Source organism: Corvus kubaryi, unplaced genomic scaffold (genome assembly GCF_017639235.1).
Source record: "Corvus kubaryi isolate FWS band 111438036 unplaced genomic scaffold, C.kubaryi_AGA036_p1.0 37357, whole genome shotgun sequence".
Taxonomy (NCBI): Eukaryota; Metazoa; Chordata; class Aves; order Passeriformes; family Corvidae; genus Corvus; species Corvus kubaryi.
The window spans coordinates 16,334,771-16,362,752 of NW_024581117.1; the positions used below are offsets into that span (position 1 = coordinate 16,334,771).

At 44.1% G+C, this 27,982-nt stretch overlaps 3 protein-coding genes across 6 annotated transcripts; 1 reads left to right on the plus strand and 2 right to left on the minus strand.

Annotated features, from left to right (window-relative positions):
• Positions 1 to 1,471: 1,471 nt before the first annotated feature.
• On the minus strand, positions 1,472 to 4,731 carry LOC121667283 (atherin-like). The gene is made up of 3 exons (XM_042033736.1): positions 4,722 to 4,731; positions 2,976 to 3,430; positions 1,472 to 2,117 (listed from the first exon to the last, which is right to left on the minus strand). The coding sequence occupies exons 1-3, from the start codon at positions 4,729 to 4,731 to the stop codon at positions 1,992 to 1,994; spliced, it is 591 nt and encodes a 196-aa protein (XP_041889670.1). The 3' UTR covers positions 1,472 to 1,991.
• On the plus strand, positions 2,162 to 22,820 carry LOC121667154 (core histone macro-H2A.2). 4 transcript variants are annotated; one of them, XM_042033488.1, is made up of 9 exons: positions 2,162 to 2,185; positions 7,144 to 7,377; positions 13,896 to 14,002; positions 15,222 to 15,419; positions 16,670 to 16,780; positions 17,143 to 17,242; positions 18,145 to 18,234; positions 19,898 to 20,072; positions 22,115 to 22,820. In XM_042033488.1, exons 2-9 carry the CDS (start codon positions 7,206 to 7,208, stop codon positions 22,278 to 22,280), a joined length of 1,119 nt encoding a protein of 372 aa, XP_041889422.1. In that variant the 5' UTR covers positions 2,162 to 2,185; positions 7,144 to 7,205; the 3' UTR covers positions 22,281 to 22,820. The 4 variants fall into 4 exon arrangements, with proteins under 4 accessions (XP_041889422.1, XP_041889418.1, XP_041889420.1 ...); XM_042033484.1 differs by lacking the exon at positions 2,162 to 2,185 and adding an exon at positions 2,798 to 2,888; XM_042033486.1 differs by lacking the exon at positions 2,162 to 2,185 and adding an exon at positions 3,005 to 3,089.
• A 413-nt stretch (positions 22,821 to 23,233) lies between these two features.
• Positions 23,234 to 27,955, minus strand: AIFM2 (apoptosis inducing factor mitochondria associated 2). The gene is made up of 8 exons (XM_042033483.1): positions 27,692 to 27,955; positions 26,704 to 26,819; positions 25,913 to 26,032; positions 25,447 to 25,539; positions 25,069 to 25,177; positions 24,737 to 24,889; positions 24,233 to 24,433; positions 23,234 to 23,696 (listed from the first exon to the last, which is right to left on the minus strand). Exons 1-8 carry the CDS (start codon positions 27,864 to 27,866, stop codon positions 23,542 to 23,544), a joined length of 1,122 nt encoding a protein of 373 aa, XP_041889417.1. The 5' UTR covers positions 27,867 to 27,955; the 3' UTR covers positions 23,234 to 23,541.
• Between the last annotated feature and the right edge of the window lie 27 nt (positions 27,956 to 27,982).

Consider the following 27,982-nt stretch of genomic DNA (forward strand, 5'->3'; position numbering starts at 1 on the left):
TGGATTATATACATCCATAAAATAGAGCTTTTGGAGTACTTGGCATTCCTGTCCTGCCAGGATGACCCTGAATACCTGCCAGCCTGAGCGAGAGCGAAGCCCTATCTCTGGGTTCTGGAGCTATGAAATATTCATTACAGTGTTTGAGATACAACAGCTTCTGCCCCAAAATGAGAGTGCCATAAACAGGCTGTTTCCCCCATAGCTGGGGAGGCAGGCACGCAGCAGGCTATAAATGATACGATAGATGTGTTGCTTATTTTGACAAAGTAACAGATTGTATTTGAGCTCGGAAGGCAACAGGCAGATGGTCTTTGCACAACCTAGAGAGGGCACGCCCCGCTCCTGCTGAGTGGGGAAAGCTCTCCTTGACTCCAGCATGGCACAAATGATAGTTAGTTCTTCCCTGAACAACTCCATCTAAATAGCAAGAACATACAGGTACTGTGACCAAAAGTCTCTTGCCTGCTCTAAAAAGCAGCTGGTTCCAAGGGTGCTGTTACTGCAGAACAACGCAGACCTTGCAACTGTTCCAATGTTGCCTTGCTCTGATCTGCTCTACTCAAAAATTCTTTACTGTGTCACAAAGTGACTCAGAATCTTCCAGAAATATTTGAAACAACTTAAAATATCCCATGTAATGCTGTTAATATTTATGTTAAGGATAGGTTGTAGCCACTAGAGACATAAAGAGGGGAAATTGAGTTTATGGTGAGACTATTAAGAATCACAACAGCAGGAAAATTGGCATTAAAATTCAGACATCTATGACTGACTCTGAAAGTGTTACACTGTGAAAATCATCGATGTCCTCTCTCACACTTCTCCAGCACTCCTGTTTCCTTCAGGAGAATGTTGTTTATAAACAGAAAAATGTTGTTATAAACAGAGTGAGTTCTCCTAATGTTGAAAGTTTGCCTCACATAAAGACTTTTTTTTCCTTGAAAGACCTCCCACATGCTTGTGTTCTTATCGCACAGCAACTATTTGATGTTAAACTCTAACGAGCGGGGAATATTTCAAAAACTTGGGATACTTATTTTGCCTCATCTCAAATTAATTTTAATTAAAAACCCATGTACCGCATGCATGATTGTACGGGTTATTGGATACAGTTATTTGTATCTGGAAATAGAAAAATGTAAATGCTTTTCTTCCTTTTTCACATGGGTTTTACATTGTCATTCATTTTTATGCTTAGTAGTTGAAAATCTTCTTGAGCTTCCTCCTACCCTCCTAATATGGTTCAATACACTGACAAGCCTACAGATATCTTCTTCCTTTGCTAAATTCCAACTCTCAGTGGGCAAGATCTAGGTAAGGCTTCCTCTTACGTGTAAAGTAAGTCAAACTCATATACATGAGTTTTTCTCCTATGGTCTCAAAGCATCTTGACCTCGTTTTCAAAAAGAAGTGGCGAAGAGAACAGACTCCAAAGAATTAATCCACAGAAATGCATTGAGGCTCTTACTGAGTGTTTGAAAAGAGAAACGATATCTTTATTTCCATTTTAACGACAGTCAAAATACAGCTGTGTAAAGTGAACTGCTTTACCCAAGGTCACACTGCAGTCCAGGAAAACACAGGTCCTGAACTCATGCCCTCTTTCTTCATGAGATGGTGCGATCCACAATTAACATAACCTGGGGAAATATTCTATTGCTTTTTTCCCCACCAAATCCAGTCCTATGTAGTCACAAAATTGCTTACTTTGGCAGAACCAAAAACCAAACTCCAGTGAATCTTTTATCATTTTTTACAGTGGCAAAGAGAATGCTGAAAGCATGAATGGTTCTTTCTCTCTGTTGTTCCCAGCCACCCTCCTAAAGTAACAGTGCAAGTGAGGAGTGGTCTGTGTTAATAATGTATTTCCTAGTGCATTACAGTAGCCCCCAAATGTCTTTACAGCTAAATCAGTGCAACGATGTAAAATATCTGTACAGGAATAATGATACAAACCAACTTTCATGTAAAAATATACCTGAATTGAGTTAAAGAGGTATAGCCCTGTACTCTCCTGTTTGCACCAGCCTCTGCTCACGGATTTGGCGCTGCCAAGATTCATAACACAATCGCTTATTGTGTCTCTTGGAGCTCCAGCTCTTGAATCTGTGCGACTGTGGGGAAGAAAAGAAAAACCTTCAGCTTCCATTCAGAAGGGAAGTGAAGTTTGCAGCCTTCATGGGTGAGTTGGAAAGCCTGCGAGCACCCAGAACGCTCCAACGCGAGACAACACAAAGAGCTGCCGGCAGTCTTTGTTCCAGCCATTCCAAGCCGGCTTGGGGATGCTGGAATATTTGGGTTAGAGGCACCATAGCGAGGCACACAGGTCACCCTGCCAAAGGGATAGAGGGATGGGTGGCTCTCTGTAACAAAAACCAGGCACTCCTTGAGCTTTAGCCCAATCTGGGATTGCCTTGATACCTCTCCATCTCTGAACTCCTCCACCCTGGGAAAGGATGGGAGGCTTTCTGCCTTTATGCTCCCGGCTACCACAAGCCCACGGGGGCTAGGGTCAGGGGGGCCCTTTCTCTGCTGGGTGGGGAGGGGGTTCCTGCCCCCACTGCAGCCCTGGGGCCCGGGCGAGGAGGGCGGCAGCCAAGAGAGGGGGGTTGTAGCGGGTCCGGGCTGCAGTGACTCCTCCTAGAGGCGGTATGTGCGGAGCGGGAGGAAACCCCTGCCGCCCCCCTCACCAGCAGCCGCCATCGCCATTGAAACATACAATACGGGGAGATCGGCTGAGGCGGAGCGAGGGCGGGGGGAGCCGAAAAGGGAAAGTGGGGAGGAAAGGGTAAGGGAGGCAAAGAGAGGAGGAAAAGAGGGGGAGGAAAAAGAGGAAGGGAAGACAAGAAGGAGGAGGCGGCGACAGCGGCGACGGGCGCCGGCAGGTGAGGGGAGCGGCGGCGCGGGGGCTCCAGGGGCCGCGGCGAGGCCCTGCTCCTCTCCTTCCCTCTCTCCTTGGCTGCACGACCCACCTCCTCCTCCTCCTCGTCCTCCTCTTCCTCCTCCTCTTCCCGCCGCCGCTGCCGTTCTCCGGGAAGGCCCAGCCATGGCCGAGGCCGTGAGGGGAAAGGGCGTGAGAGGGGCGGGTGAGGGGCGGCCATAAAGGGAGGGGGGGCGCGAGGCTGTAGCGGCGGCGCGCGCGAGGCCGGCCCCGGGTAAGGTGGGGGGGGACGGCTCTTGCTTGCTGCCTCCTCTCGGCCCCCGCAGCGCTTCCCGTTCCGGGTCCGTGCGGCTGCCGCCACAGCCGCCCCTTGGCGGGCAGGGGGCGAAGCCTCCGCGGCGGCGGCACTCGCTGAGGGCGGGGGGAGGGGGGGGTGTGTGTGAGGGGGGAGCTTTTGCGCGGGAAAGCCGGCGGCCACACCCCCACACACACACACTCCGCTGCACCTCGGAGCGCCTGCGCGGCCCGGCTGCTCCCCCTGCCCCTCTCCCGTCGATCAAGCGGCTCACAGCCAATCACCGTGCTCCCTCCCCAGCCCGGGCAGCCACAGCGGCCAATCAGCGGGGGCGTGGGCGGGGCGGCGGTGTCTGGGCAACGGCGAGGCGTGCGGGGGGCGGGGCAGTGGCGCTCGGCGGGCGGGCGCTGAGGGGGCTCTGGGCGGGCTCCGGGGATGGCCGCGGTGTCCCCCCGAGCTCGGCGGCTCTCAGCGGGCTCCAAAGACTCGGTGTGGGTGCATACCGAGGCCTTTCCTCGCAGCCGCGCGGCGCCGTGGGGGTCGTCCGCTGTTGTTTGTGAGTGGGAGCTGCCTCTGCAGGGACCCCCGGGGCTTCGGGGTGCTCGGGAAGCTTCTTTCCCTGGGAATGGGCTCTGTGTGTGTGTGCTTCTGGAGTCCGGGAGACACCCTACCTGCCCCCTGAATAGCACTATGTTTGTGCTTTGGTGCCTTAGCAATTCCTTCAGCACCTGCTTTAGGTCTTTTACTCAATTTTTCACAAATATTTTGTTTGTAAATGAATGTGCAGCCTAAGCTGCTCCAAGGTATAATGTCTGTCAACTCCTAACAGATCTTCAGCTGGAGATGAGGGAAGTGCAGGTGTACTGATAGTCCTGCATGTCCTTTATTTCAGTCTTTGGCTGCTGAGTTCGAGTTCTCTCAATGTTTGGAAGTCAAGATGCTCCGAGGGCTGGAGCCCGTCTGCTCAGGAGACAGGATGGGAGAGCTGGGGATATTCAGCCTGGGCATGAAAAGGCTCTGGGGAGACCTTATTGCAGCCTTTCAGTACTTCAATTGGGCATGTGAAAAAGAGGGAGAGGGACTTTTTACATGGGCAGATAGTGACAGGATGCGGGAGAATAGTTTAAATCTAAAAAATGAGAGGTTTATATCAGATGTTATGAAGGAACTCTTCCCTAAATTCTTCCCTGTGAAGGTGGTGAGGCCCTGGCTCAGGTTGCCCAGAGAAGCTGTGGCTGCCCCATCCCTGGATGTGTTCCGCACTGCGTTGGATGGGGCTTGGAGCTGGTCCAGTGGAAGGTGGACTCTTAGGTATTTTTCCAGGAGGCAGAAGGAAAATGTCACTGGTTGTCTCGGGCTCTGAAGAAGGCAAAACTCAACAGAGGAAAGTCCTGCTTGCAGTCATATTGTAGAGAGCTCCGTGAAATGTGGTAGCTATTCAATCCCCCATAGCAACACAATGATGTTGGAGTCATGGCAGAGTGGGAGTGTGCTGTGACCGATTAAGGGATAGGGAAAATAATTGCTTTAAATTGCCCAAACTTGATGTCATGGCAGCCTGATATAGACACAGCCCTCATAGCTCAGCAAGGATGGACTTTGCACGAACAGCACAGGTTTATTTTTAAATGGAGGCTGCCCTTCATGAGGAGAAACGTAGAGATGATGAATCAGCTGGCAGGGAGGGAACGAGTGTGGGTAGACTTTTCAACTGATAAGCCCTTGAGGCTTGGCTGTGTAGTCAAAAGAGAACAACTAGGACAGCAGTGCTCAACGTGTAGTTCTTTACCTGTTGGTTGCGGTTCAGGTGAGTGTGGCAGACCTGAGCTCATGTGCCCCTTCCTGCAAGGAAGCCAGATTCCTCTCTCCAGGATTTCTTTGTCCAGGTCCACAGGAGTTTTCTCAGCATGTTTCTTTGTCCAGGTCCTGATGTGACTGTGCCATAGCTTGGCTTCCTACCAAAAATTGCCTCCTATAGGAGTCAAAACAAGACAAAAGCACGCTGTTGTATTTGTTGCTTCTCAGTACACCCTGGTCCATGTAAGTTGCAAAGCAGAGACAATGTTAGCAGAGTTTTGAAACATCTTGTATTTAGGGTGTCACAGAATTTTGCAAACATAGCCTGCAGTGCATTTGGAAAATATTTTGGGTTTCCAAAAGTTGGTTTGGTAGCAGGGGAGTAAATAATGGCAGAGGTTTTCTGTGAGAGAGAAGGGAAAAATGAAGGAGTAGGCAGGGGTGGAAAGTTCAGTGATGCAGCAGAAGGATGAGCCAGAAGTGAGTAATTAAACATAAATTTATATTATGCAACAGCATGGCCCAGAGCAGTGTGATTAGTTGTATACAAATATGTTTTGATTTTCTGTCATGGAGATCAAGTGCAACAATGGTATTTTCTGTGGATGTAATCCCTTGATATTGCCTTTTTCCACTGATTTTCACTCAATTTGGATTTGATGCTGTAGGAACAAATACATGAGAGGTTAGCTTAATATGATTTTGATACATGTAATGTACTTTTTCAGCATGGCTCTCTAGTGGGATTTCAGTGCTGGACTGAACTCTTGGGTGATGGACCTGTCCTGCCAGTATTGCAGGAACCTGTTTGTACCCTACTGCATACATTTATTAAGTTCCACTTTAAAATGAGTTATTGCTCTAAAGAGAAGGCTGTTCCAGAAATTGGCTCCTCTGATGGCTAGAAACCTAATTGCCAGCCTAGGTTTATTATTTGGATGTCAGTTATCACAAACTGAAAAGGAGGCATTTTAAGGGTTGTTATTACTGTGAAATTGAAAGTTTATAAAGGGTTTGTCACAAATTGCAAGTTTCATTGAGGAAGGGGCCTTGGAAGATCGCTTTGTCCAGCCTCCTGTCCCAAGGCAGATCCAGTGCTGCTCAAGTGATTTCTGACATATATTCTCAAATTGTTCTAAAGTTGTCCTGCTGGGAAGGTTCTGCTGTCTCCCTGTCTGACCGAGTCCGGTGCTCCGCTCTCTCCTCTGCTATACAGCTTCTGTAAGAGTCACTGATACAAGGAACGCTTCCTCTCTCCACCTTCACAGTATCCTCTTGCATCTCTGAAGACCAGTATCATGCCTCCCCACTTCTTTTCACCTTCCCTTTGAGCTCTGTTGCCACCACTCGTGATTCCAGGCTGGCAGTTGGCAGGGAACCCGGAGTGGGATGATGAGCAACACCAATTTTGACGTGTCTGTGTCTGATAGGTTTACTGGCTTAATCTTTCCCAATTTTTCTTATCATGCCCACATAATACATTGCACACGGAAAGAAAAAATTGTCTGGCTGATACATGAGGACATGCCAAGGTTTTATAGATCCCTGCTGATTTTATATCCTTGATATCATAAATGAAAATTATGATAAAATTTAGCAGTATCACCTAAAGTCATTGTAATGTTTTTCAAAGTGTCTCCTTCCTTGTGTTTCCATGTTTCACTGAAGTGAGTGAATGCTGGGAGGGAAGTAGCTGTGTCTTCCTTGACAGAAATACCGTCCGTGGCAGACCTGCCCTTTGTTTGCTTCAGAGGAGTAACCAGGCCTCCAGGGCAGCTATCAAAATAAAGTTAAAACCAATTTTTGTAAACAGAGTTAAAACTTTTCCAAACATTATTTGACTGAGAGTGAGAGCTAGGGGTGTAACTGTGACCACATGCCAGCTTTGGAGTGGAGTGGCACATTCCAGGGTTTGTTTTCTGTTTATCTGTAATCTTGTTGTTGCCGGAAAAATACAGAGAAGACAAGGTTTGTTTTCTTTGCTCCTGATATTGCTACACTGACAATGCTGTTCAAAAGTGAAGTTATAGCAAATATTCCAATTATCCAACTTTTAATGAGTAATGCCTGCACTTTAACAGGCATTGAGGGTGGGTTTGGATTTTTGTTTCTGGAACAACAGCAATGCATGATGTTTCTCATCAATCCTGTTGGTTTTCTCTTGCAGACCTTGGATTTGGAGCAAGGCATTGGGAACCACCAGCAAATTAAGAAGCACAAGGCTGCAAGATGTCGGGGCGGAGCGGGAAGAAGAAAATGTCCAAACTGTCCCGCTCGAGCAGGGCTGGGGTGATTTTCCCTGTGGGGAGGATGATGCGCTACCTGAAGAAAGGGACCTACAAGTACCGGATCGGGGTTGGAGCACCAGTGTACATGGCAGCTGTCATAGAGTACCTCGCAGGTAAACCTAGAACCTGCTCCTGGAAGTGCTCATCACACACAGAAGCCAGGGTTAGCCATGGGATGGGATACGAATATGTGGAGGACTCCTGAAACTCAGGCTCTGCAAGTGCAGGATTTGTTGAAATTTGCTGAAAATGCTAAGGAGGTTATTTGTTTCCTGGAGAGGCTGAGGGCAGAAATTCTCTCCTTTAGAAGCACCATGATTGGTCACTAGCTGGAAGGGTTATTTTTTATTGCTTTGCAGAGTGAAGAGTTACATCTGGTAGTTTCTGTCCCAGAGAAAACTGGTATTAATTAGGCTTTTTGATACACATAAATGTAAATAACAGGAGGAAAAAAAGCAAACCCACCTGGTACATCTATTGTGCTTTTTAAGTGAGTAAACTATCTTGCTGGCTGCATTTCTCCTTGAAGGACAGTGTCCAAGTGTTATGAAATGTAAAGGTGGGTTTTTTCGTATTTTAAAAACCCTTTTGCTTTGCTTAAGTGCATGAAGAAGGTGTTCCAGGGTTTAAATCTTCCCCCATGCCCCACGTTTTCTTTTTCCTGCCTTTCTGAAACTGAACTTTGATCCCATGGTGATACAATATACTGTGGCTCTGTATAGAAACATTTCAGAGTGTCCTATGATCATATCTGCTGAGTTTCTCGTTTAATTATGGAAAATAGGACTTTAGCAAATTGTTAGAACTCACGGTGCAGAGAGGATTCTGGTTCAGGTTACTCAGGGGTTACAGATCAAGACTGAGGTGCATTAGAGAATCTGTGAGGAGTCACAGCCTGGATGGAATTAGTTGAGTGAGTTGTGTTTCAGGAGTGTAGTTTATTGCCGAAGTGGCATGAAGAAGCTTGCATGGAGCCTGGTTGTCCATGCAACAGGTTTTATGTAAACTCCACTCTCTTTTTCACACACGAAGCTTGTTCTCACTACCAGCCAAAAAAAAGCATTATTTTCTTTCAGAGGTATGGAGAAAATCTGAAATCTCACTACTAAATTTCACTAATTTCACAATCTCACTACTAAAATTGAATTTATGATGAAGCCTAATAGCACATTGCAGAAACTTCCATGTTTGTGGCGGTATATTCCAGGATGAGAATCAATTTTTTTTCCCCTGAGGCTACTTCTGGAGCTGGAGTGACAAAGTATTGCTTGTGTTGGAGAAATCACAGTAACTTTTATAACATAATGTGCTGCATTGTGACTCTGCTGACCTTCTGTCTGGAGAGAAATACTTTTTTACTTTTCCTACTCCACAGGGAGATGTTTCTAGGATAAACATTTGGAGATGCTTGTTCTGAGCTGTGGCAATTATTACAAGGTGCAGTAATAAATTGTCAGCAGCACATCTGGTATGTGCAACATTTCTGTGGTTCAGACTGAATTGTGGTCAGCACTGTTTGCCTATTACCTGAACTAGAACAATGTATGTCTTGGCTCTGCTCCTGAGTAGTAAGTGCAGTTTAATTTAAATCATTAATCTGAAATGAGGGGATTATGTGTGGGCCTACACTTTGCTTTAGAAAAAAAAAGAATGTGTAGTCAACCAGGCAAGAAGATTGCTAGAGGTGTAGGCTGGGAGTCCACATAAATTTTAAGGGAATGCTATTTTCAGCTGCTTGGTTCAGCAGAGAACTCCTGTATGTATTGTGATAGAATGGAGTAATGTTTCTGAGCAAACATCTATTGCTGGTGGATTGTGTTCTTTCCAAACCAAAGCTCCTGTGCTTTGTCCAGGGTTTTGTTTGGAAATATTACAAAGGTGGAGAGTTCAGTCAAAAAAACAGTGTTGCAACATCTAACCCTGCTGATCTAGTTATTCCTAATATTACGTGTGAATAAATGGTTTTGGGAAGCCTGCAGAAACAAAATAGGTTTTTCCAAGGATGTTGTCAAAGGGGGCATTATATGTCAAACTGGTAAGTTTTCTTAACATTATCTGATCTTTGTATTACAAATGCCATTTTTTTTCTCCTGGACTTGCAGCTGTGAAATGGTGGTTCCTCGGGATGAAAGGCTGCATGCAGGGGAACTGCTTCAGGCTAAATCTGGGAGGGTGGCAGTAAGAGACTATGACTTTTTAGCTGTTTCACAGAAGCAGGTCGAATGTATTTTTTGTGTTATGTCAAAACGTTCATGAGAACTTCTCCTCTAAAGCCCTGAGTGCTTCTCTGTGTTTTAGCAGAGATTTGATGCTTTACGAAAGGGGAAGGGTGGTCTCTCTCACCTCAGGGAAATCTGCTCTCTTTGGCCAGGCTCTAACTTTGACAAAACACAGGTTGCTCATGCTTAGCGGAGACTTCTTTGATTTTAACAGATAAAATGTCTGAAGACTTGGTCCTCACTGAATATGTTCCAGCCTCTCTCAGCTCCCAGATCATAATATTGTGGGGAGACAGTGGTTATGGGAGAATATTGATGTTAGAGCCAGGGATAGATCTGGCTAGTGGGGAGAACTGAATTGATGGCCAGTAGGCAAATAAATGGCAAGGAGTGTCCAAATATTCTGCCAGGAAGCTGGAGAGTAAGTTGAAAAAATAGGAAATAGGCCAAGGATTGGATGGAGGGGATGCTGGTAATGAAGGACCTGGGCAGGAATACTGAGCCTGAGTAGACAGGAGAAATGGTGACTGTCCAGGAAAGGCAGCTGAGGTAGTAGTCTCGGTGTGGATTGCCAGGGAAAGGAGATTGAGCTGTGGAGCTGGGAAAGCAAGTCATGGCTGGGATGGGGGCAAGGTGAATGAGGCTGGAAGGGTCAAACAGGACCAGAACCACCTGACTGTCTGCATTCCTCCAGGGCCTGGCATGGACCAGCACATCTCTGTGAGTGACCAGCCCTGCATGGTCTGTTGTTGGCCTATATTTGTGTTGCCCCAGAGCACTGAGCCTCTTGACTGGCATCATCCAGATGGTGCCTATACATCTGGAGTATATACATATATATATATATATATATATATATATATACACATCCTTACTCCCAGTTTATGTAGTTCAGACTGCTGTTTGGCTTTGGTATGTGTTCTGTGTCACAAGATACTAGATCCCTGTTTTTTTCCTTTGTAAGCAAGATCGATTGTGGCAGCACCTCACAGCCATTATCAAACCCAAATCTGCACTTTGCCTTATCAACCCCATCATTAAAATGCCAGCAATCACCACAGTGTATCTGAGGAAGAGGTACTTTTACCTCAACTGATCAACTAATGTGAAGATCTCATCACTGTTCTAAACCTTTCTTTTTAATCTCTCTATGCTGCTTTACATTTTAGGCTTGAAAATTGTATTGTTAAACTGCAGCTTAATTTCTATCCAGAAGGTTGTGTTTGCTGAAACAAGGTTGAGTTCCACTGGCTTCAGAGTTCAAATTCTGTGAAAAATTGGCATGAGTCCCATGGGATTGATGGATTTTGCAACAGACTCATGCTCTGAGCATGCATAGGGCTGACTGCAGTCACAACTACCTAAATCAAACATCAACTGCGTATGTCCTACAGGGCATCTTCCCAAAAAGTAGGCAGAGAATACAGATGCCTGTCAATGAGGAAGTCATCAACACAAGTCATGTGAGTGGTGTGCTGGTCAGAGGAACTCATGGAAGGTCTCAATGGAAAGCCATCCTTTCTAAATTAGGGTAGAATACAACACCAGCAAAGGCTTCCTCCTTCACAGGAATCACCTGGAATACTCTTCTGCCTGTTGTGCTCATCTGCCATGCAGAGACAAATCCAGCAGATAGCTTTCACCTGCAAATGGAGGACCAAGGACTCCATCATCCAATACATTTTTGTAGAGTAAAAGTATTACTGTTAGATTTCTGTGTGGTAGTGTAAAAGGAGCTGACACAACTTATCCTAAAGGGGAGGTGGAAAACAAGATAACCTGTATAAAATCTTTTCAATTTGCTATCAGTAATTCTCATAGACCTTTCTTAGCAGTCCATTTTCACAAAAGCTCAGCTGAACAAATACCTTTGGCTTGGCTAGGATGCTTTAGTTCCCAGACATTTCAAATCTGCTGATCCATCAGCTAAAGAAACCTCTTTTTCCCTGTATGTCACAGGATGACAAGATGTAATACCATTCAGGTCATAGCATGGCTGCTGCTTGTGTCTGCTGGAAGAGAGTTATGTTTTTCTGAAGATGTCTGAATTTAAACTTCTGATGTGGAGGCATCTTTGTGGATTTTGACTTTTGCAGGAAGCAATATTATTTGAGATTTCAATGTAATTCTTAATGCCTGGTGCTGAGAGCGCGGAAAGTAAACCCAACTTATGGCTGAGAATATCAAGATGCCCAGTTCCAAGAGAGCTTGTTATGGCACAGGACTTTATTACAGGACCTATATACTCAGACTAGTCTTCTTAGAATTTAGGTAACCTCAGATGTTAAGATGTTTCTACATGAAATGTAAGGCAGTTTCTTTAGGGATCTGTTATTGTAGCAGAGGATGTGATAACTGAAGCTTCCAGTTTTGATATTGTATTTTGTAAATGCCATTTTATATTCTTAATATTATGAGTCCCTGCCTCCACCCTTAGAAAAAATATGCATAGAAACCTTCATTAAAAGGAGGCAAGGCAATTATTTACCTATGCAAATGTTTGGCATCCTTTGGTAAATTATATACATATTCCACAATCTGCCATACGTCACCTCTGCCTTGGATTGCCTTCTTCCCGGTGTCCTGGGATGGATGGCTGGCATTTGAGTGTTCTGCCTTTTTTGCTCTTAACATTAGGCAGAGGACTAAGAGTGCACCATCAGGATGCTGCTGGCCAAAGGACCCAAACCTGGGGCAGTGGGGTGAGCACACAGGTAGCAGGATGTGCCTGTTGTTGGCACACCTGAAAGAACTTCAGTTCCCACACAGGTAAGTATGTGTTGTTTTCTGGATTTTTTTTCCCCCTGATGCAATTTTCCTCTGCTGTCAGCACACATCTGCAAAACCCACTGGAGGAGCCTGGGTCCCTTTTCTTGCTCTCTGCTGGTCTGCACAATGGATGGAATCTCTTCCTTCTGTCTGCTGCTGCGTTAGCTCCACTGGCAGAGGTCTGGGAGAGGGTCTGACACTTCCAGGCCCATGGGGGTGAAAATAGCTGGATCATGCGGGATCTCTGTTCAGTTTCCTCCTTTAAAATCCAGGACAGACTAGGAAATGCTAGCGCTGAGAGGTTCCTGCCCTAACTTTTACAATTCACTGTGAATATGCATGTAAATTTAAAAAAAAGGCATTTGTATTTCCAACATTCAGTTAAATATGTATGCTGTGTAGTAGTGAATACTGGAAGACAAGTTTATAATTTTGTTGTTCTGAGTGGAATTGAAAGCTTGTATTTTTCCCATGAGCCAGAGCTAAGCCTCATGTTGAAATCATTTGGATTTTAGCCGAACATTATGTACGTTTCCACTAGATTTTTCATGAAAGTTGTTCTTTTTATCATAGTTATTGTTCTTTGTGTAGTTGATGTAAAGGAGTAGGATGTCATTAAGACATCAATAAGTTTTCATTAGGATAATACTGATTGGCTGTAATTTTCATATTCCATATTGTGCAAACACAAACCCAAAAACCAGATGACAGGGACACTGTATACTGAAATAAAGTATGAATATGATTTTTATGATTATTTGGAGAAAAAAAAAATCCCTTCTCCTTCCTTCTCAGTGTTTCAGCAGAGTTCTTATATGAGAAATAACTTCTGAGTAGTGGCCAGACTACGTAAGCTAATGAATTATACTGATTGCTACAGTCCAAATAAACTTGGGAAGATGTGTCTGTATTTCTGTAATTATTAGGAAAACCTCAGTGACTTTGGTTACAGTATAAATGTTACTGGTAATTTAGAGAAATTACCTTTGAAGTGACCTCCTGTTCCCAGAGATGAAGAAGGACCCTTCTATCAATATTTCATGCATTGAAGCTCTCACGTTGTCTCTGCTTGCATCTGAGTCAAACCTTTCATATCTTGTTCTGAAATGAAGCTTCTCACAGATTTTCAGTGCCCTTTAATGCAGAATTCCAGCAGTGCCTGGCAGGTGTGTTGGCTTTCCAAGTATTTCTTCAAATGCACCTCAGTCTTCATCTTCCCTGGTCCTGAGAATCTTTGCTGTTTATCAGAGCTGTCTGTTTCAGGTTGGGTGTTTCACTGCATGCTTGACTGTTCTGTTGTCACAGGCTGCTGATAAATTTTGGACTGCTGATGTACCTTTTTTTAGGTGGTTTTTTTGCCTTTTTGAAAGAGATTTCTGACTTGCGGCTCTTAAATTATGTGAACCAAGCTTAGCATATTTTCTCCTAGATATCCTTTAGGGAATTAGGAAGGACAAATTGATTTATCTAAATTTCAAATACATTGAGTGGGGTTTGGTTTCTGCCTTTCTGTAGCAAGAACCCTTTAAATCTGGAAGTGTCCCTGAAAGGTAAATGGATATTAAGAAGCAGTGTAAAAATGTGTATGCAGCATGTACCTAAGCTGCAGTTTTGTTACTCATTTTTATCTTGATGTGTTACAGCTGAAATCCTGGAGTTGGCAGGAAACGCGGCACGGGACAACAAGAAAGGAAGGATTGCCCCCAGACACATCCTCCTGGCAGTTGCAAATGATGAGGAACTGAATCAGGTGCCTGTTTACATTTTCATGTAGGAGTTATGTGTTATGGCTTGAGTGAAGCTGCTACCAGGGAAGGTTAGAAACAGCTTAGTCTGAGACATGAATGAGATTGTAGTTACTGGACCAGAAGATAGTGCCATCTTAAATAAAAGCAAACAAAAAGAAAGGTTCTGAGATACTTCATCTTAAATCTTACGGACATAAATTTTGGTTCTTCTTAGCCTATGAGTCCTGTTGAAGCAAGTAGACTTGATGCTTCACTTTTTCCTCAGGGACATTCAATACTTAAAGAAAATGTGCAAGACCTTTTCCCAACAGCTGTAGATATGTGTGTTTTCTATTACACTGGCTGTGAGGTCCATGTTGGGTAGGGATCTGGCTCGCTCTCTGCTATTGCTGTCTTCCTGTCTGTTTGCCCAAACTGTGGTTTTCAGTGCTCTGACTCTTGGGATCACTTGTGGGATCACTTCTGCTAGACTTGTTGAGTGAGGACAGAGATCACAGCATGGGCTGCAGATTGTACTATTCAGGGGTGCGGAAAAGGTTCAGTCAGCATCAGAGTCTCTCCTCTGTATGAAGATGGATGATGTCATTCACACTTTGAATACTCCTGCACTTAATATGACTGCTTTAAATAATGAAAATATGGTGCCCGTGAAGTCATGTGGCTCTGTTTCCAGTCAAGTGGAGTTAAAATTCAAAACAGGCCAGAAGAGAAGGAAAAGTATGCTAACACTACCAGCCTTTTCCCAGCTCTGTGGTTCTGGTCAGTGACCTGTGAACTGGGATCTAGATGCAGTGTTGTCTCTTAGGAATTAGCCACACTTTGTCCTCTACATGGTATCACAGCCCATTCCTGTTGTTTCCCTCTGCAAACCAAATCCTTGGAGTTTTTCCTTGCTTTGACTGCATCTGTTTCCCTGCCAAAGGGATCTGCATCCAGTCCTCCTCTGAGCAGGGCTGTGGTGCAGTCCTTTTTTTAAGTAGCCCACAGAGAGTCTTCTTTTTTACCCTTATTTACTGCTTGTGAATCACCAAGGACAGGTTTGCACTAAGACTGGCACTGGAAGAGGGATTGTACAGCAACAGAATTCTCCAGGATATGCTGGCTGACTTTGCTGTCACCTGCCAAGTTCCTTGTTACTGTGGATTGTTTCTCTCATAGTTTTTTGGTGATGCAGACTAAGAGGATCTGTAATATGCTTCCATACGCTGCTTCTCCTTGCAGTTGCTCAAAGGTGTGACTATTGCAAGTGGAGGTGTCCTGCCCAGGATTCAGCCTGAGCTTCTAGCCAAGAAGCGGGGTGCCAAAGGCAAATCTGAGACCATCCTTTCCCCTGCTCCTGAGAAGAAGGGGAGGAAATCCATGGTAAACAAAAAGAGTGGGAAGAAGGCAAAGTCTACCAAGGCCCGGACGTCCAAAAAGGTACAGATTCTGTGTCACCCTCTGCAATATTTTCTTGATAATTGTGTAGAATCTCTTACCTCCACACTAACTCTGTGGCAGTGAACCCTTGCTTTTAAAATAAAGGAAGCTGTGTTCTAAAACATTTTCTACTAGAGAGATGTCATGCCTTCAGCCTTGTACCAGTTACTGGGTTGCTGTTAAAGATTTTTCGCTGTCCAGAGAACTTGTCCTGACATGGAACGTCAATGTCATTGCGACAAGCTCTTTGTTTCATGTGTTCTTAGCTGTGCTGTTGTTAGTGATTTTTAAAAGAAGAATTAATCAATCAGAACTTGACCACTGCACTTTCCCTTAGGGTTGCCCATCCTCTATCACTATCCAAAAATGGATTAATTTGGTAAAGCAGTAACCCAGATCAGTGCTCTTGGTTTGTCATTTCAGAGCATGCACCTTGAAACACTGCTGAGTTTTTGATTGGGTAGGGTTAAATGATATTATTTGACTTAAACTTTTAAAACTTAGATTAAGCACATTTTTCTGGAGGCCTCGAAGTTTTGATACAGTTCCATAGCTGAGAATATGCAGAAACAGCCTTTAAAAAGAAAACAGAGTTGCTTAATGGGATGTCTCTGTGTATTTGTCTCAGCTACCACCTTACTTTGAATTGTGCACATGCAGAGTTTGGACTCGTTAGGAGGTGGTAGCATCTTGACATACCTTAAAGCAAATATTGAGAGATGTGAGGAGATGCTCCTGCAGCCCTCTGGGACTGGTAGGTTTGCTGCTCCTGGAGGTAAGCCATAAGAAGGCTTTCTCATTTAATAAATGAGACTTAAACATTTGTTTTTCAGATGACAAAGTTGTTTTTTCTTCAAATTGGAGCATTTGACTGGGTTACTAAGTGACTAAGTTTGAGTTAATATGAGGTTCTGCTCTGTTAGCAACAAAAATAAACTAACACATGCCCACCCATATAAATACAACCTTAATTGTCAGTAAATCTACAGATGGGTGTGGGTGCCCTGCCTCTGAATGTGACTACAAATGTATGTAATGCCTCAGATGAACCACTGATTTAGCATTATATAAACAGTGCAGACCTCTGTTGTTACATAATCTTAGGGGATTACAAGGCTGTGAGTAATATATTGATCTGAAAAGATAAGATTTGTAGTGTATTATTAAATCTCTCCATTATTGAATAATGCTAGATGTTGATTATTTTGTTTCCCTTGAGAAGTCCTGCTTTTTTTTCTCCCATCAAATAGAACAAACAAAAGGACAGTGAAAAAGAAGGAGCTTCAAATTCAACAACTGAAGATGGGCCTGGGGATGGTTTCACTATCTTGTCCTCCAAGAGCCTTGTGCCAGGACAAAAGGTAATAGAGAACAATAACAGACTGGGGTTTAGCATGAAGGGAAGGATGCTTTTCTCTTAAACCAAAGCATTTCCAAAATCAGCGCTTTTTTCTTCAAATCTTGATGTTAGAACATTAGTTTTCTAGCAATAACTTCCTCTGGAGCAAGCTCCCAAGTTGTGGGCATATTACCAAATAATCTGAGTGGTGTGCAAATTAATTAATTAAAATCTAAAAGTCAGAATCACATATACTGAACAGAATAAAATAACTGTTCTCTGAAAGACTGAATCCAACTTTCTTTCACTTCAGCTTTTTGGTATGAAAATGGTTTTGCACTCAGATTACTACTTATTTTTCCCTCCCCCCTCATTATTTTTTAGCTTTCTCTGACACAGAGTGACATCAGCCATATTGGCTCCATGAAAGTAGAAGGCATCGTTCACCCTACAACTGCTGAAATAGACCTCAAGGAGGAAATAGGTGAGGCTCTATTCATGCAGAAAAAACACATCTAGAGCTGGAAGAGTAGCTGGTCTACTGGCTGCCTGCTGAGATCCCATCCTGTTTCACCTGAATCTGCCCCAGGGCATAAAATATCAGTTACAGCTTCTGAAAATCAGGCTGCATCTGACTAGGTATAACAGGCTAATCACTAATTTATCTTTTTCTTAATGACAAGCACAACACAGATAATTTGTTGAAACACATGAGCAGCAAAGGTGTAAATAATTATTATTGAGGTGTTTATTGGCTTATTTTTACATTTGCATCTGAAAATTACATTGCAAAATTATATATTAATAGCACTTCTAACTATGACTTTCATTGTAGGATATTACATAATTTAGAAATACTCATGTACAGAGCCTTATACTGCTCATGTGAAATAAGGAAATATGATTATACAAATACGGAAATTTAAGCAGGAGGGAGGTAAAAAGCTATTCAGTCAGTTGCATAGGGAGCACAGAATCTAGTAGTAGGCTTTTGGATCATTGTTTTTTAGTCAGCAAGACCTTCACTGGCATCCCAGCTGTGTTTGTTTCAGCAAGTAGTAGGGTTTGTATGTTGAGTCCATTTTGGAGGCTGAAAATCTGAGTCCTGAAAATCCCACTCCACGGTATTTTAGCCATAAGTCAGAGTAAATAGCATTCTTACAGATATTTATATTAAAGCAATTTCCAGTAATAGCATACAGGGCTCTTCAAAATCGTGAGAAGTAAACTTTATCTGTGTCTAGGCAGAGTAGTGAACACAAACATCAGCTGCTGCTGATAGAAGGAGACAGAATAGTGTGTGTACAGTGTTCTTTTAAATAATGTGGACTTGTTTATCCACAATGATACTCTGAAGCCAAGGCCTTTTGCTCTGTGTCCTTGCAGGCAAGGCACTGGAAAAGGCTGGAGGGAAAGAGTTCTTGGAAACAGTGAAAGAGCTTCGCAAATCTCAAGGACCTTTAGAAGTTGCTGAAGGTAAAAAGGATACTCTGCAGTCTTTTGGACATGGCTTATCTTATATGTTCTTTTCTCTGGACATTCTGATCTGTTACTGATATTATGTGTCATTGTTTACGTGATGTAAATGTTTCTTCAAAGCTGTTGCTGATATGGGCAGCCTGCTGAGAGGGAAAAAAAGAAACAATAGGATACCTGTGTGCTGTGCACATTCCGTCTTTAGACTGATCAATTTGTCTTAGGCAATTTCTGTCCATGGGAGTCCAAAAATTAAGGAAATCTTGTGCCATCTTTCCTACCCTGATTGTACTGCAGCCTTAGTGAGAATCAGAAACAGTTCTCAGCCTAACATATGAGGCATAAGAAAACTTAGTGATATTTTATAAATTATTCCTCTTTATGCATATTTGATTAACAGTATATAACCCAAATAATTACCTTACTCTGAGCACAAATGAAGATGTGATATGATCTGCAGAACTGGCATGCTTTTTGGAAGAGCAATTGCTCAGGCACTACAGCTACTTTATTAGGAGAGCTCCCTTCAAGGGTTAACACATTTGTAGCAGGGAATAGCTTGGGACCTGAGATTGTGCTTTCCTTTGTGGACAGATTAAACCAATTGAAGGTGTCTGGAAGACAGATGGAGAAAAGTTACAATATGCCTTATTTGGCTTAGTATCTCTATACCCAAGAAAATAAATGCTTTAAATAGTCTAGTTTTGGAAATTGCCTAATTGAGTTTTATAGTTTTATAACCTGAAATAATAGGGAAATTTTTACACAAGATAATCTGCTTCACTTTCATATCAAATCAAATTTATATGCCATAAAGTCAAAGTAAACTACTTTTCTCTGTCAACATCACTCCCCAACTAGAAGATAGACTCCTTTTATGCTATTAAGACAGCTGGTTAAAATTTAAGTAGCACAGATCTCCTCTGTGCCTGCAACAGAATTCCTCTGTGATGTCAAACAAGTGAATATATCCAGGTTTTTCATCCATGGGCTAATTCCTTCCTGCACAGCTAATTTCAGAGTTTTTAACCTGAGATTACCAAGACCTAGACTTCCATTGGTGCTGATGGTGACAATTGCAACAAAAGCAAACTGATGCCATGCTGTGGACTCTGCAGGTCCTGGAAAATATTAGGCTTTCTGAAAAATTAATCTGAGATTCCTGATTGAGCATAACTGGTGGGGACAAATTTGATTTTCACGTCCTTGTCTGAAATTACCGAGCTCTGATGTGAGTCTAAATATTACTCCCCAACACTCTGGAACTGTAATGATGATGATGCAGGATATTTGTGAAAAGCACTCTGTGACAGCACTGCAGAAATGTCTGTGGGGATTACTGATACTGTGCTCAGGGTGAGGTTTTCGTACTTTGCATAAAACAAACCCAGAGGCTGTGCTGAATGAGAGAGCTAGAAACCATTATTGAGTAGCTGTGTGCTAACCAAATGAGCCCTGGGTTCTTTGGTCTCCAAAGGGATAATGATTGATCACAAAAGGAATGATGAGACAGGTTATGATTGCAAGCGAGCCATTGTGGTGTATTTTAATTCCAAATGTATTCCTTTGGAGAGGTAATGTAATTAACAAGGTACATTGGGTTGGGAGGTCATTGCAGGGTGGTTTCTGTTCCAAACTAATGTTATATTTTCATTTGTGTTAGCTGCACTTACTCAGTCTAGCGGCCTAGCAGCAAAGTTTGTCATCCACTGTCACATCCCACAGTGGGGATCAGACAAGTGTGAAGAGCAGCTCGAGGAGACTGTCAAGAACTGCTTAACAGCTGCAGAAGACAAGAAGTTGAAGTCTGTGGCTTTCCCCCCGTTTCCCAGCGGCAGGTAGGACTCCCTGTGTTGGGTAGCAGAGGTGGAATTGGCTGTCAGAGCTGCTGCTGTGACAGGGAGGTGCCCCTTGCTCTGTGACTCTGCCTCTGCTGCTGCCATCTGACACTGTGCTGCTCCAGAGGAATCCAGCCTGAAGTGCAGTGTTTGCATGAAACTGCCAGAGAGCCTTTATAAAGAGAAATTAGCCAATCCACAGGAGAGTTGAGTGGGCTTGCTGTGTTGTCTACTGCTAGGCAGTCATTTTCATTCCTCTGCACCACCTTGGGTTTTGTGTCCCTTCATTTTGCTGTGGGGAGTCTTATTAAACCTGCATTTGTACTAATAAGATTATACCAGCATAATACTGAAGGCAGGTAACAGCGATGCCACCTGAGCTACATGGATGTGGGGTGTTCACTTAAGCCCTCCTGAGAATAGATATTTAAAAGACTTGTCACACAAAACTTTTCTTTCAGAAGAAAATCAGTGTTTCTCAAATGTAGTTCTGCTTTCAAAAGGGAAAATTATTAAACCAAGTGTGAAGCTACACATTTCTTTCTCCATAACTAGCAAGCAGAATGTGCTTGATTAAGAAACCTGAAATCTTTTTCTTTTTCTTTTTCTTTTTCTTTTTCTTTTTGATTTCTTTTTAAATCAACAGTTTGTTGGTCTCTGATGACAAGAAATCTTACACAAGCCCTGCTGACTGCAGAAGTTGTTATTTTGTGTTAGAGTTCACATGCTTATAAATAATTTGAAATGTATATACTGATTTTGGTAGTAGTGCCCAAAGAGTAGAGTACAGAGTACAGTCCAGTTGTGTTGGCCTGACAGTGAATAAAATGAAAGTAAAACTGCATTTGATCAGTGAAATCACCACATATCACCGAATACATGGGAGGTGAAAGTGCCATTTTTACACACTCTGCAAAGCAAAATAATATTTTTATGGGTCAGGACAAAAGAATAAATAGAGGGACAGTGCAATTTTTAGTCAGTTTTTTAATATACAGATGTTTTTGTTTATGGTTTTCATTCAAAGCAAAATGTGATAAATTGTTTTAACAATCTTTAATATAAAGTGCAACTTTCAAGAATGAAATGTAGCTTTTAATGCCAATAGAAAAAGTTTCTAGACTTCATGTCTTCTAAGACCATAGAACTAGAATAATCCATTCTTGGACTATTAGTCTTAGTGCAGATTCTTCTGCTGCATTGTTCCATTTCACTCTCTGTTGCTCTTACAATTACTCCTCCTAACAGAAAAAGAGAGTAAGTCTTACCGGGTGCTGCTGGTTTACGCTTCATTTATCATAGGACCTCAAAATTTTCTGAAAAAATGCAGTTTTTCAAATAGGACTTCCTGGTTTTGCTCTCATTTTATGCTACCTACATGTCTGCACAGGAAACGCTGGGTTTGTGAGTAGATAAAGAACTATACTGTATCAGTTCTGTGAATTTTCATTTTCCTCTGAGCCGTCTTAGGAATTATGTAACTAATGTAACATTGCAATAGATGGGATACCTCAGTTGTGCCAGATCTTTTTGATGGTTTACAATATAAATATGATTGTAGGTTAGAGAATATTACCATCAAGAGGAGTGAATGAATGCATCTTGACCTTAATTTGGCTTGGAGTTGTAATTTCAATTATTTTCACAGGAATCCCAAGCAAAGTATTTTAATGACAGAGTGAGCAAGTCAGCTAAGTACGTAATGTTTTGGGTTTGGTTTTTTTTCCAGTTTTCAGCTAAAAAAATAATCATTCTTTGAAATTTTTAGCCTGCCCAGGATGGCATGGAAAAGTTTAATTCTAAGGGCAAGCATTAAAAAAAATGTTATGTGGTCATAAGAAGTAGCAGCAGATGAAAACAGCAGCTATGCCAGCAAGGAAACTTAATTCAGCAGCAGGTGAATATTGCTATCAAAACCTTGGGGTTTGCCAAACTGCAACTGGCACTATCTTAGCAGCCTGTGGCTGGACTAGTTCTGGCTGGTTCCTCTCAGCATTGCTGCTCAACACTAACCTGCTCTCTTTTCTTCCCTGACCACACAGAAACTGCTTCCCAAAACAGACGGCAGCCCAGGTGACCCTCAGAGCTATTTCCACCCATTTCGACGGCACCAGCTCTTCGTCCTTGAAGAACATTTACTTTCTGCTCTTCGACAGTGAAAGCATTGGTATCTACGTGCAAGAAATGGCCAAGCTAGACACTAAGTAGCAATGGCAGCCAAATGAAACTTTATTTTTCAACAAACTTGAGTAGCATTAAAAGCATTAGAGGCGGGTTTTATTTTTTCAGTGTGATGAGGAGGGGGTGTGGTAGTAGTGTGATGTGTTGTGACTTGATGGAGAGCTGTGATTAGAGGTGAGAGGGGTTTAGTCCAATTTCTTCATGCCATTTTTATCACCTTAAGCAATTGAGTTACCATCTGTCTTCAGGAGTTTAGTGTCCCTTGTTGCTTTAGTTTAGAAGTTTTTAAAGAATAACCTCATTTTAGATTTGTAGTGATGATTTCTTCACACACACACACACACATACCACTTTAAAGAAAGCTCTTATAAATGTTCTGCTCCCTTTTCCCCTCCCTTGAGGGTAGATGGTAAACTTCTGCCTTCAGCCCACAGAGAGGGGAAAAGGGCTTTAGAAGTAATGCATGAGGAGCTTCTGTTTTGCTTTTAACTCACAATAACCGCTGTAATTACTGAGAATATTTCATGGTGATTTTTGTTTGTTTTATAAGAAAAAAAGAAAAATATGTGTCAAGTGTGGTTATTATTATAAACCCTCATTTTGCTCTGGGAATTTCGCACCCTAAAAAGAAAAAAAAAAAGAAAAGAAAGGAAAAAAAAAGCAGCAGCATCTGTAAATAAGTGCTTGCTGTATCACAACCAACAGCTTTTCTGACTGAAGTTTAGTGCTATAAGTGACACAATTAAAGCTGCTGAGGAGATTTTAACACAAAGATGCATTATATTCTGTTGAATTCCAGGCTTACCATATCCCCTTCCAGGTTTTAGACAGGCATTACCCTGGCAGCACTGTGAGCCATTTGCCCTGCAAGCTGCAGAGCAGATGCCAGATCTGTAAGAAGCAGGTCCTTCTTAGAGGAGCAAGAATAGAGAAAGCCAGGGAAAAAAACCAAAACAACATTAACAAACAAACCACAGAGATTCTGAAAGCCACAGTGTTTATTGTTACAAATCAAGGTAAGCCAAACTTCTTGCTCAGAGCTCTCTCAGCGGGGGGAGTAAAAGAAACATTTCTTCTCTGTTTTTTATCATGGGAACTTCTGTGCAGTTCATTTGGGAAGTGCCTCCTTCCCCTTTACAGCAAGGCAGGCACCCCTTTTTTGTGGCACGGTGACGGGTGGCTTGAGGAGGTGCTGCAGAGGACAATATCAGTCAGTAGAAGCAATAGAAGTGCACCCTCACCCTCTTCCAGTTGCTGTACTCCTTGCTGGATTGTTACTGGTGCCCTCTTAAGAGGGCATTGTCTGTCCCATCGTCTTCCAGCTCTTGGAGATGAACAGATCCCGGCTCTTGGCAATGGTCACCAGGAGATGTCCCACATAGCAACCATTCACCTGGCCTACACCATCATTCCTGCCCATGGAAAGCAGGAAGGTTAGTGACCCTGCAAAGAAGATGTAGAGGTGTAAGTCAAGCAACTGTTGTCCAGCTCCCCTGCATCCACATGGAACAACTCTCAGCAGAGTTCTGGTAAGTGTTTACATCAGTGTTCATGAACAAGAAGACTCATTACCCAACTAGATTTTTGAGACCAGATTGTTCAGTTTGTGTTTGTTTTAGTGTAAGGGGAGAAAAAAGGAAATGGGAAGTCATCTTATTCCTGGGATTTAACTGGACAGTGAGCAATTTTAAGAAAAGAAAATAAGTTTGAGGAATAGCAGACTCCCACCAGTAGATTTATCAAGACATTAGTGAAGAAAGGACACATTGTGTGGTAGACTGACACAGTAATTAATATCTACACTGTGTCTTTTTCAAGGACTAAAATGAGGCCTGAGCTATAAGCTGACATAATCAACTCCAATTGTGAGTTCCTTCACAGTGCATTCAGTGAGTTCAGAGTCCCGTGCAAGTTAGACAGCTGTTCCTTGCAGAAAAGCAGCCCAACACCTAAGGCCAGGTGCTAGGAGCTGACCTTACCTGGCTTGTAGGTTTTAAGAGGCTTCTGTGTCAGGCTGTTGATGATATTTGTCACCACGATGTTGGCGTGGAGCCCAGCATGGTAGGCCATCTTGGGCTCTTTGAGATCTGCACAGTCGCCAATGGCATAGATGTTCTCATAGCCTTCCAGCTGGAGGTGCTTGTTAACTTTCAAAGCACCATTACTTGCCATTTTGTCACCTGTTTTGCCAAACAGCAGGTTTTTAGAAGCAGCTTTGTGTTGTTTGGTGTGGCCCAAGACCCCAAAATGCTGCTGATTTAATTGACACAAAGTGAGGGATTGTTTTTCACCCTCTTTTCTATGTGTCAGCTTTTTGCCTTGCTGTAGTTAATCACTGCAGTCTCGTGCAATGCATCATCCTTTGATATTTCAGTAGAATCACCCCCGCAGGCTCTACACAGTTCATTCCCCACCTCACACTCCTCAAGCACCAGACACTGAAGAACTTCTCCCCACCCAGTGGTTTGGGTTTTTTCACTTACCAAATGCAGCAGCATATGCAGAAGAGTTAATCTTTATCCCAGTGCACAGCACCACCATGTCAACAACCACCTCAGTGCCCTTCTCTGTCCTTACTACCATGTCTTTCTGGAACTGGTTTGGTCTGAGGTTCTCCACGTCACTGACCTTTTCACCTGTTGCAACAGAGAGCCCTGGGTCACAAACCTTTGCTAGGCTGTGGTTTCCAGCTAACCCAGAGAAACAGGAATTCAAGGGAGCCATGTGTAACCAAAAAAGTCAGAGGACATTAGGAGATCCTTTGGCTAAAGGAAGAGCAGCTTGTAGGTCTTCAGAGGTATTGCTAAGGACGTACTTAACAGCAGCCGGACTCCTTTCCTGAGGAGAATCTCTTTCACCTCCTGACGGACACTGGCTAGCAGCTCCACATCAGCCAGTGCAGTTTTTGAGTGAATGAGGATGACCTGTTGGGGACAAAACAGCAAATGGGGGCACAGAAACAGAACAAGACACACTGCATGCAAGGTGGGAACAACTATAGCTGGCCTCTCTCCACCCTGATTGATGCCTGCAAGAACAAGCCAGGAAGGGGCACCTAGTACCACAGTCCTTGCTGTGGCTGGCTACAGGCTCAGTAACTGGATGTGCAGTCATCTCAGGTACCTCCAGCAGCACCATCACAGAACAGTCTCAGAAACCAGGATGAAGTTAATTGTGATGAAGATGCTCCTACCTCTTTGTCTGGGTACTCTGTTTTGATCTCGGCAGCCATCTCCACTCCAGCAGCACCACCTCCCACTACCAGAATGCGCTGAGATTTCTCAATCTTCAAGAGAAAATTTGTGTTACAAGGGAACTGCAAATTGCAGGAAGCCAGAATACCTTCAGTCACACCATAGACTGTTCTCACACACAGCACAAGCCCAACAGCAATAATCCTCTTAGTTCATTAAGAGGAAACAAGAAAGGAGTGCCCTTTGCATTCTTCCTGCCTACCCTGTAACACTGTTGAGTAATTTAGGTTTCCCCTTATGCTAGAGAAGCCATGATGAGCTCCTTGTCCTGGCTGCTCCCCCTGCACACCATGGTCTCTCATGGTCCCTTTCTCTTAGACACAGCTGGCTCCAGATAGCCACAGTGGTATCTGGGACAGGGAGGCTGAACAAAGGCAGACAGCACCTCAGGAGTTGATTCCTCACCTCTTTAACCATGTCTTCATAGGTCTGGATGGCACTTTCCATGTCAATGACTTGGTTGAACTTCCCAGGGAATGGCCCATCACTGCCTGTTGCAAGAATGAGATGGGAGTAGTGAAGCTCCTGGGAGGGGAGAAGGTAGAATGGGATATTAGACACTTTAAAACGGAGCCTAGAACACAGTGGTTGCCTCCTAGGTATTGGTCACTCATTTCCTCATCTCCATCCCTTGCTGGTAACCGGAAAAGTACTTGTTGCTATCAGGAAGTGACTTTAGGAAGAGACCTGGTCCAAGTGACACCAAGTAATTGTTCCTCAAGGTCTGAGAGAAGCACCATTCAGGTGAGTTGAGGAGAGCTTTAAAGAAGTTACCCTAAATTTACAGGGAATAACCTGATATTTATGCTGGACACTCACAGCTGATTACAGAGACTAACTTCTCTTCCTTACCCTCTCCTGAAAAAAGATGAGATGCTCTGGCTGGAAAGAGTGATTGATGCTGTGCTCTTGTTTCTTCCTGCAGTTAAATAAGGATCTGAGCTCTGGGGGTTAATAGTTGAGCTCTAAATCCAGGTCTGAGAATAAAAGCTCAGCTGAGCAGGAGATGGGGTTGGGTATTTACTGCACACCCACATCCCAGCACAGCTCTAGGCCACTTAGCTTGGCTGGAAGGGATGGTGCCATGCAGGGAAAGATGCCAAGTTCTTCAGGAGGATGGAACGCACCCTGCTGAAGGCTGACTCCCTGCACTAGCAGGTGATCCCATAAGGCAGCCAGGTCATTGCAACACCCACCTTGCCATCACTGAACAAGACTTGTTGCCTCCCAGGGTCTATGCCCACGACCTTGCCTTGTCGGAAGCTGTCCCCAAAGGTGACCGAGTAGGAGATGAAAGTCTTCTTGGCAAATCCTGTGGGAAGACGAGACAATGGGAGAGCTCTCCTTCTGTGGAGGCTAACAACTCCTTCTTCTCTAACCCCCACCATGTTGTCCTTGCTCAAACAAAAGCATGGCATGCATCTGGGACTGTGGGCTGGGCTTTTGCTGTGTGCTATCTCTGCCCAGCAAGGAGCTTCAGGACCTTTTTCCTCAGATCAGGTGACACCCTGGGCTAGGTGGCTTTGTCTCTGCTCCTCATATCTCCTGTACTGGTTTGCCCATAACTGTTTCTGTGGTCCTGGCAATTTCAGGCTGGGTGTCAGAGGCTTTTTTCATGTAATCTGCCTCTCAGACCAAACTTCTGCTATCCTTTTGATGCTTGTTGCCAGACTTGAATGTGATATTTTGCCCCTAAATTCCCCAGTGATTGGAGTAATGGGATTGGCCCAGCCTCCAACTGAGGGCCCAGACAGGCCTGAGGAGCTCTCTGACAGGGTTTTATCATCCCGGGCTTCACTGCTGAGCTGCTCCACATTTCAAGGGCCAGGTACAGAAAGTGATTGACTCACCCCTTCCAGCTGCTGTTACTTTTAGCTTAGTCACCTTCTAAACCCTTGAAATTAAAAAAAAAAAAAAAAGGGGGGGGGGGGTGGGGAGAAGGAGGGGAGAAGGAGGGATATGGTTTGAGCAGTTTTTGTTCGGTTTTCCTAGCAGATGTGCAACTAGCTTAACCACAGACGGGCTGTGGGTCCTCCCAGAGCCAAGTGTTTGTTTTCCAGATGGAAAACATCAAGTCTTTCACCATCGCAGGGCGGAGGAGGCAGTGCGAGCACCCCGTTCCCTGCCGCTCCCCGCGTCCCTCCGCCGATCCCGGTGGGACAGGGGAGCTGCCCGAGCCCTTACCGCTCTCCACGGCGGCCCGGAGGGCGGCCACGTTGTGATGGAAAGCATTTCTCACGTCCACCAGGACGAAGGGGACGGCCCAGGACTTGAGCAGGCTGGCGGCCGCCGTCCCTCCGAAGCCGCCCCCGACCACCACGACCCGCACGGAGTCGTCCAGGGACAGGCGGGAGCCCATGGCGAGCGGAGCGCGGCGCAGGAGCCCTCCCGGGGAGCACACGGCCTCCCCGGGCGGAGCTGCGGGCGGAGCTGGGCTCCTCGGCGCTGAGCCAGCTTCCAGAGCCGGCACTGCCG

Coding starts and splice junctions, on each gene's coding strand:
- AIFM2 (XM_042033483.1), bottom strand. CDS start 27,866: ATGGGCTCCCGCCTGTCCCTGGACGACTCCGTGCGGGTCGTGGTGGTC. Junction 25,540..25,912: donor ATGAAGACATGGTTAAAGAG/GTGAGGAATCAA, acceptor TTTCTCTTGAAG/ATTGAGAAATCTCAGCGCAT. Junction 23,697..24,232: donor TCTTAAAACCTACAAGCCAG/GTAAGGTCAGCT, acceptor TCTTCTTTGCAG/GGTCACTAACCTTCCTGCTT.
- LOC121667283 (XM_042033736.1), bottom strand. Junction 2,118..2,975: donor AGGACGAGGAGGAGGAGGAG/GTGGGTCGTGCA, acceptor TCTTCCCCACAG/TCGCACAGATTCAAGAGCTG.
- LOC121667154 (XM_042033488.1), top strand. CDS start 7,206: ATGTCGGGGCGGAGCGGGAAGAAGAAAATGTCCAAACTGTCCCGCTCG. Junction 17,243..18,144: donor AGACCTCAAGGAGGAAATAG/GTGAGGCTCTAT, acceptor GTGTCCTTGCAG/GCAAGGCACTGGAAAAGGCT. Junction 18,235..19,897: donor ACCTTTAGAAGTTGCTGAAG/GTAAAAAGGATA, acceptor CATTTGTGTTAG/CTGCACTTACTCAGTCTAGC.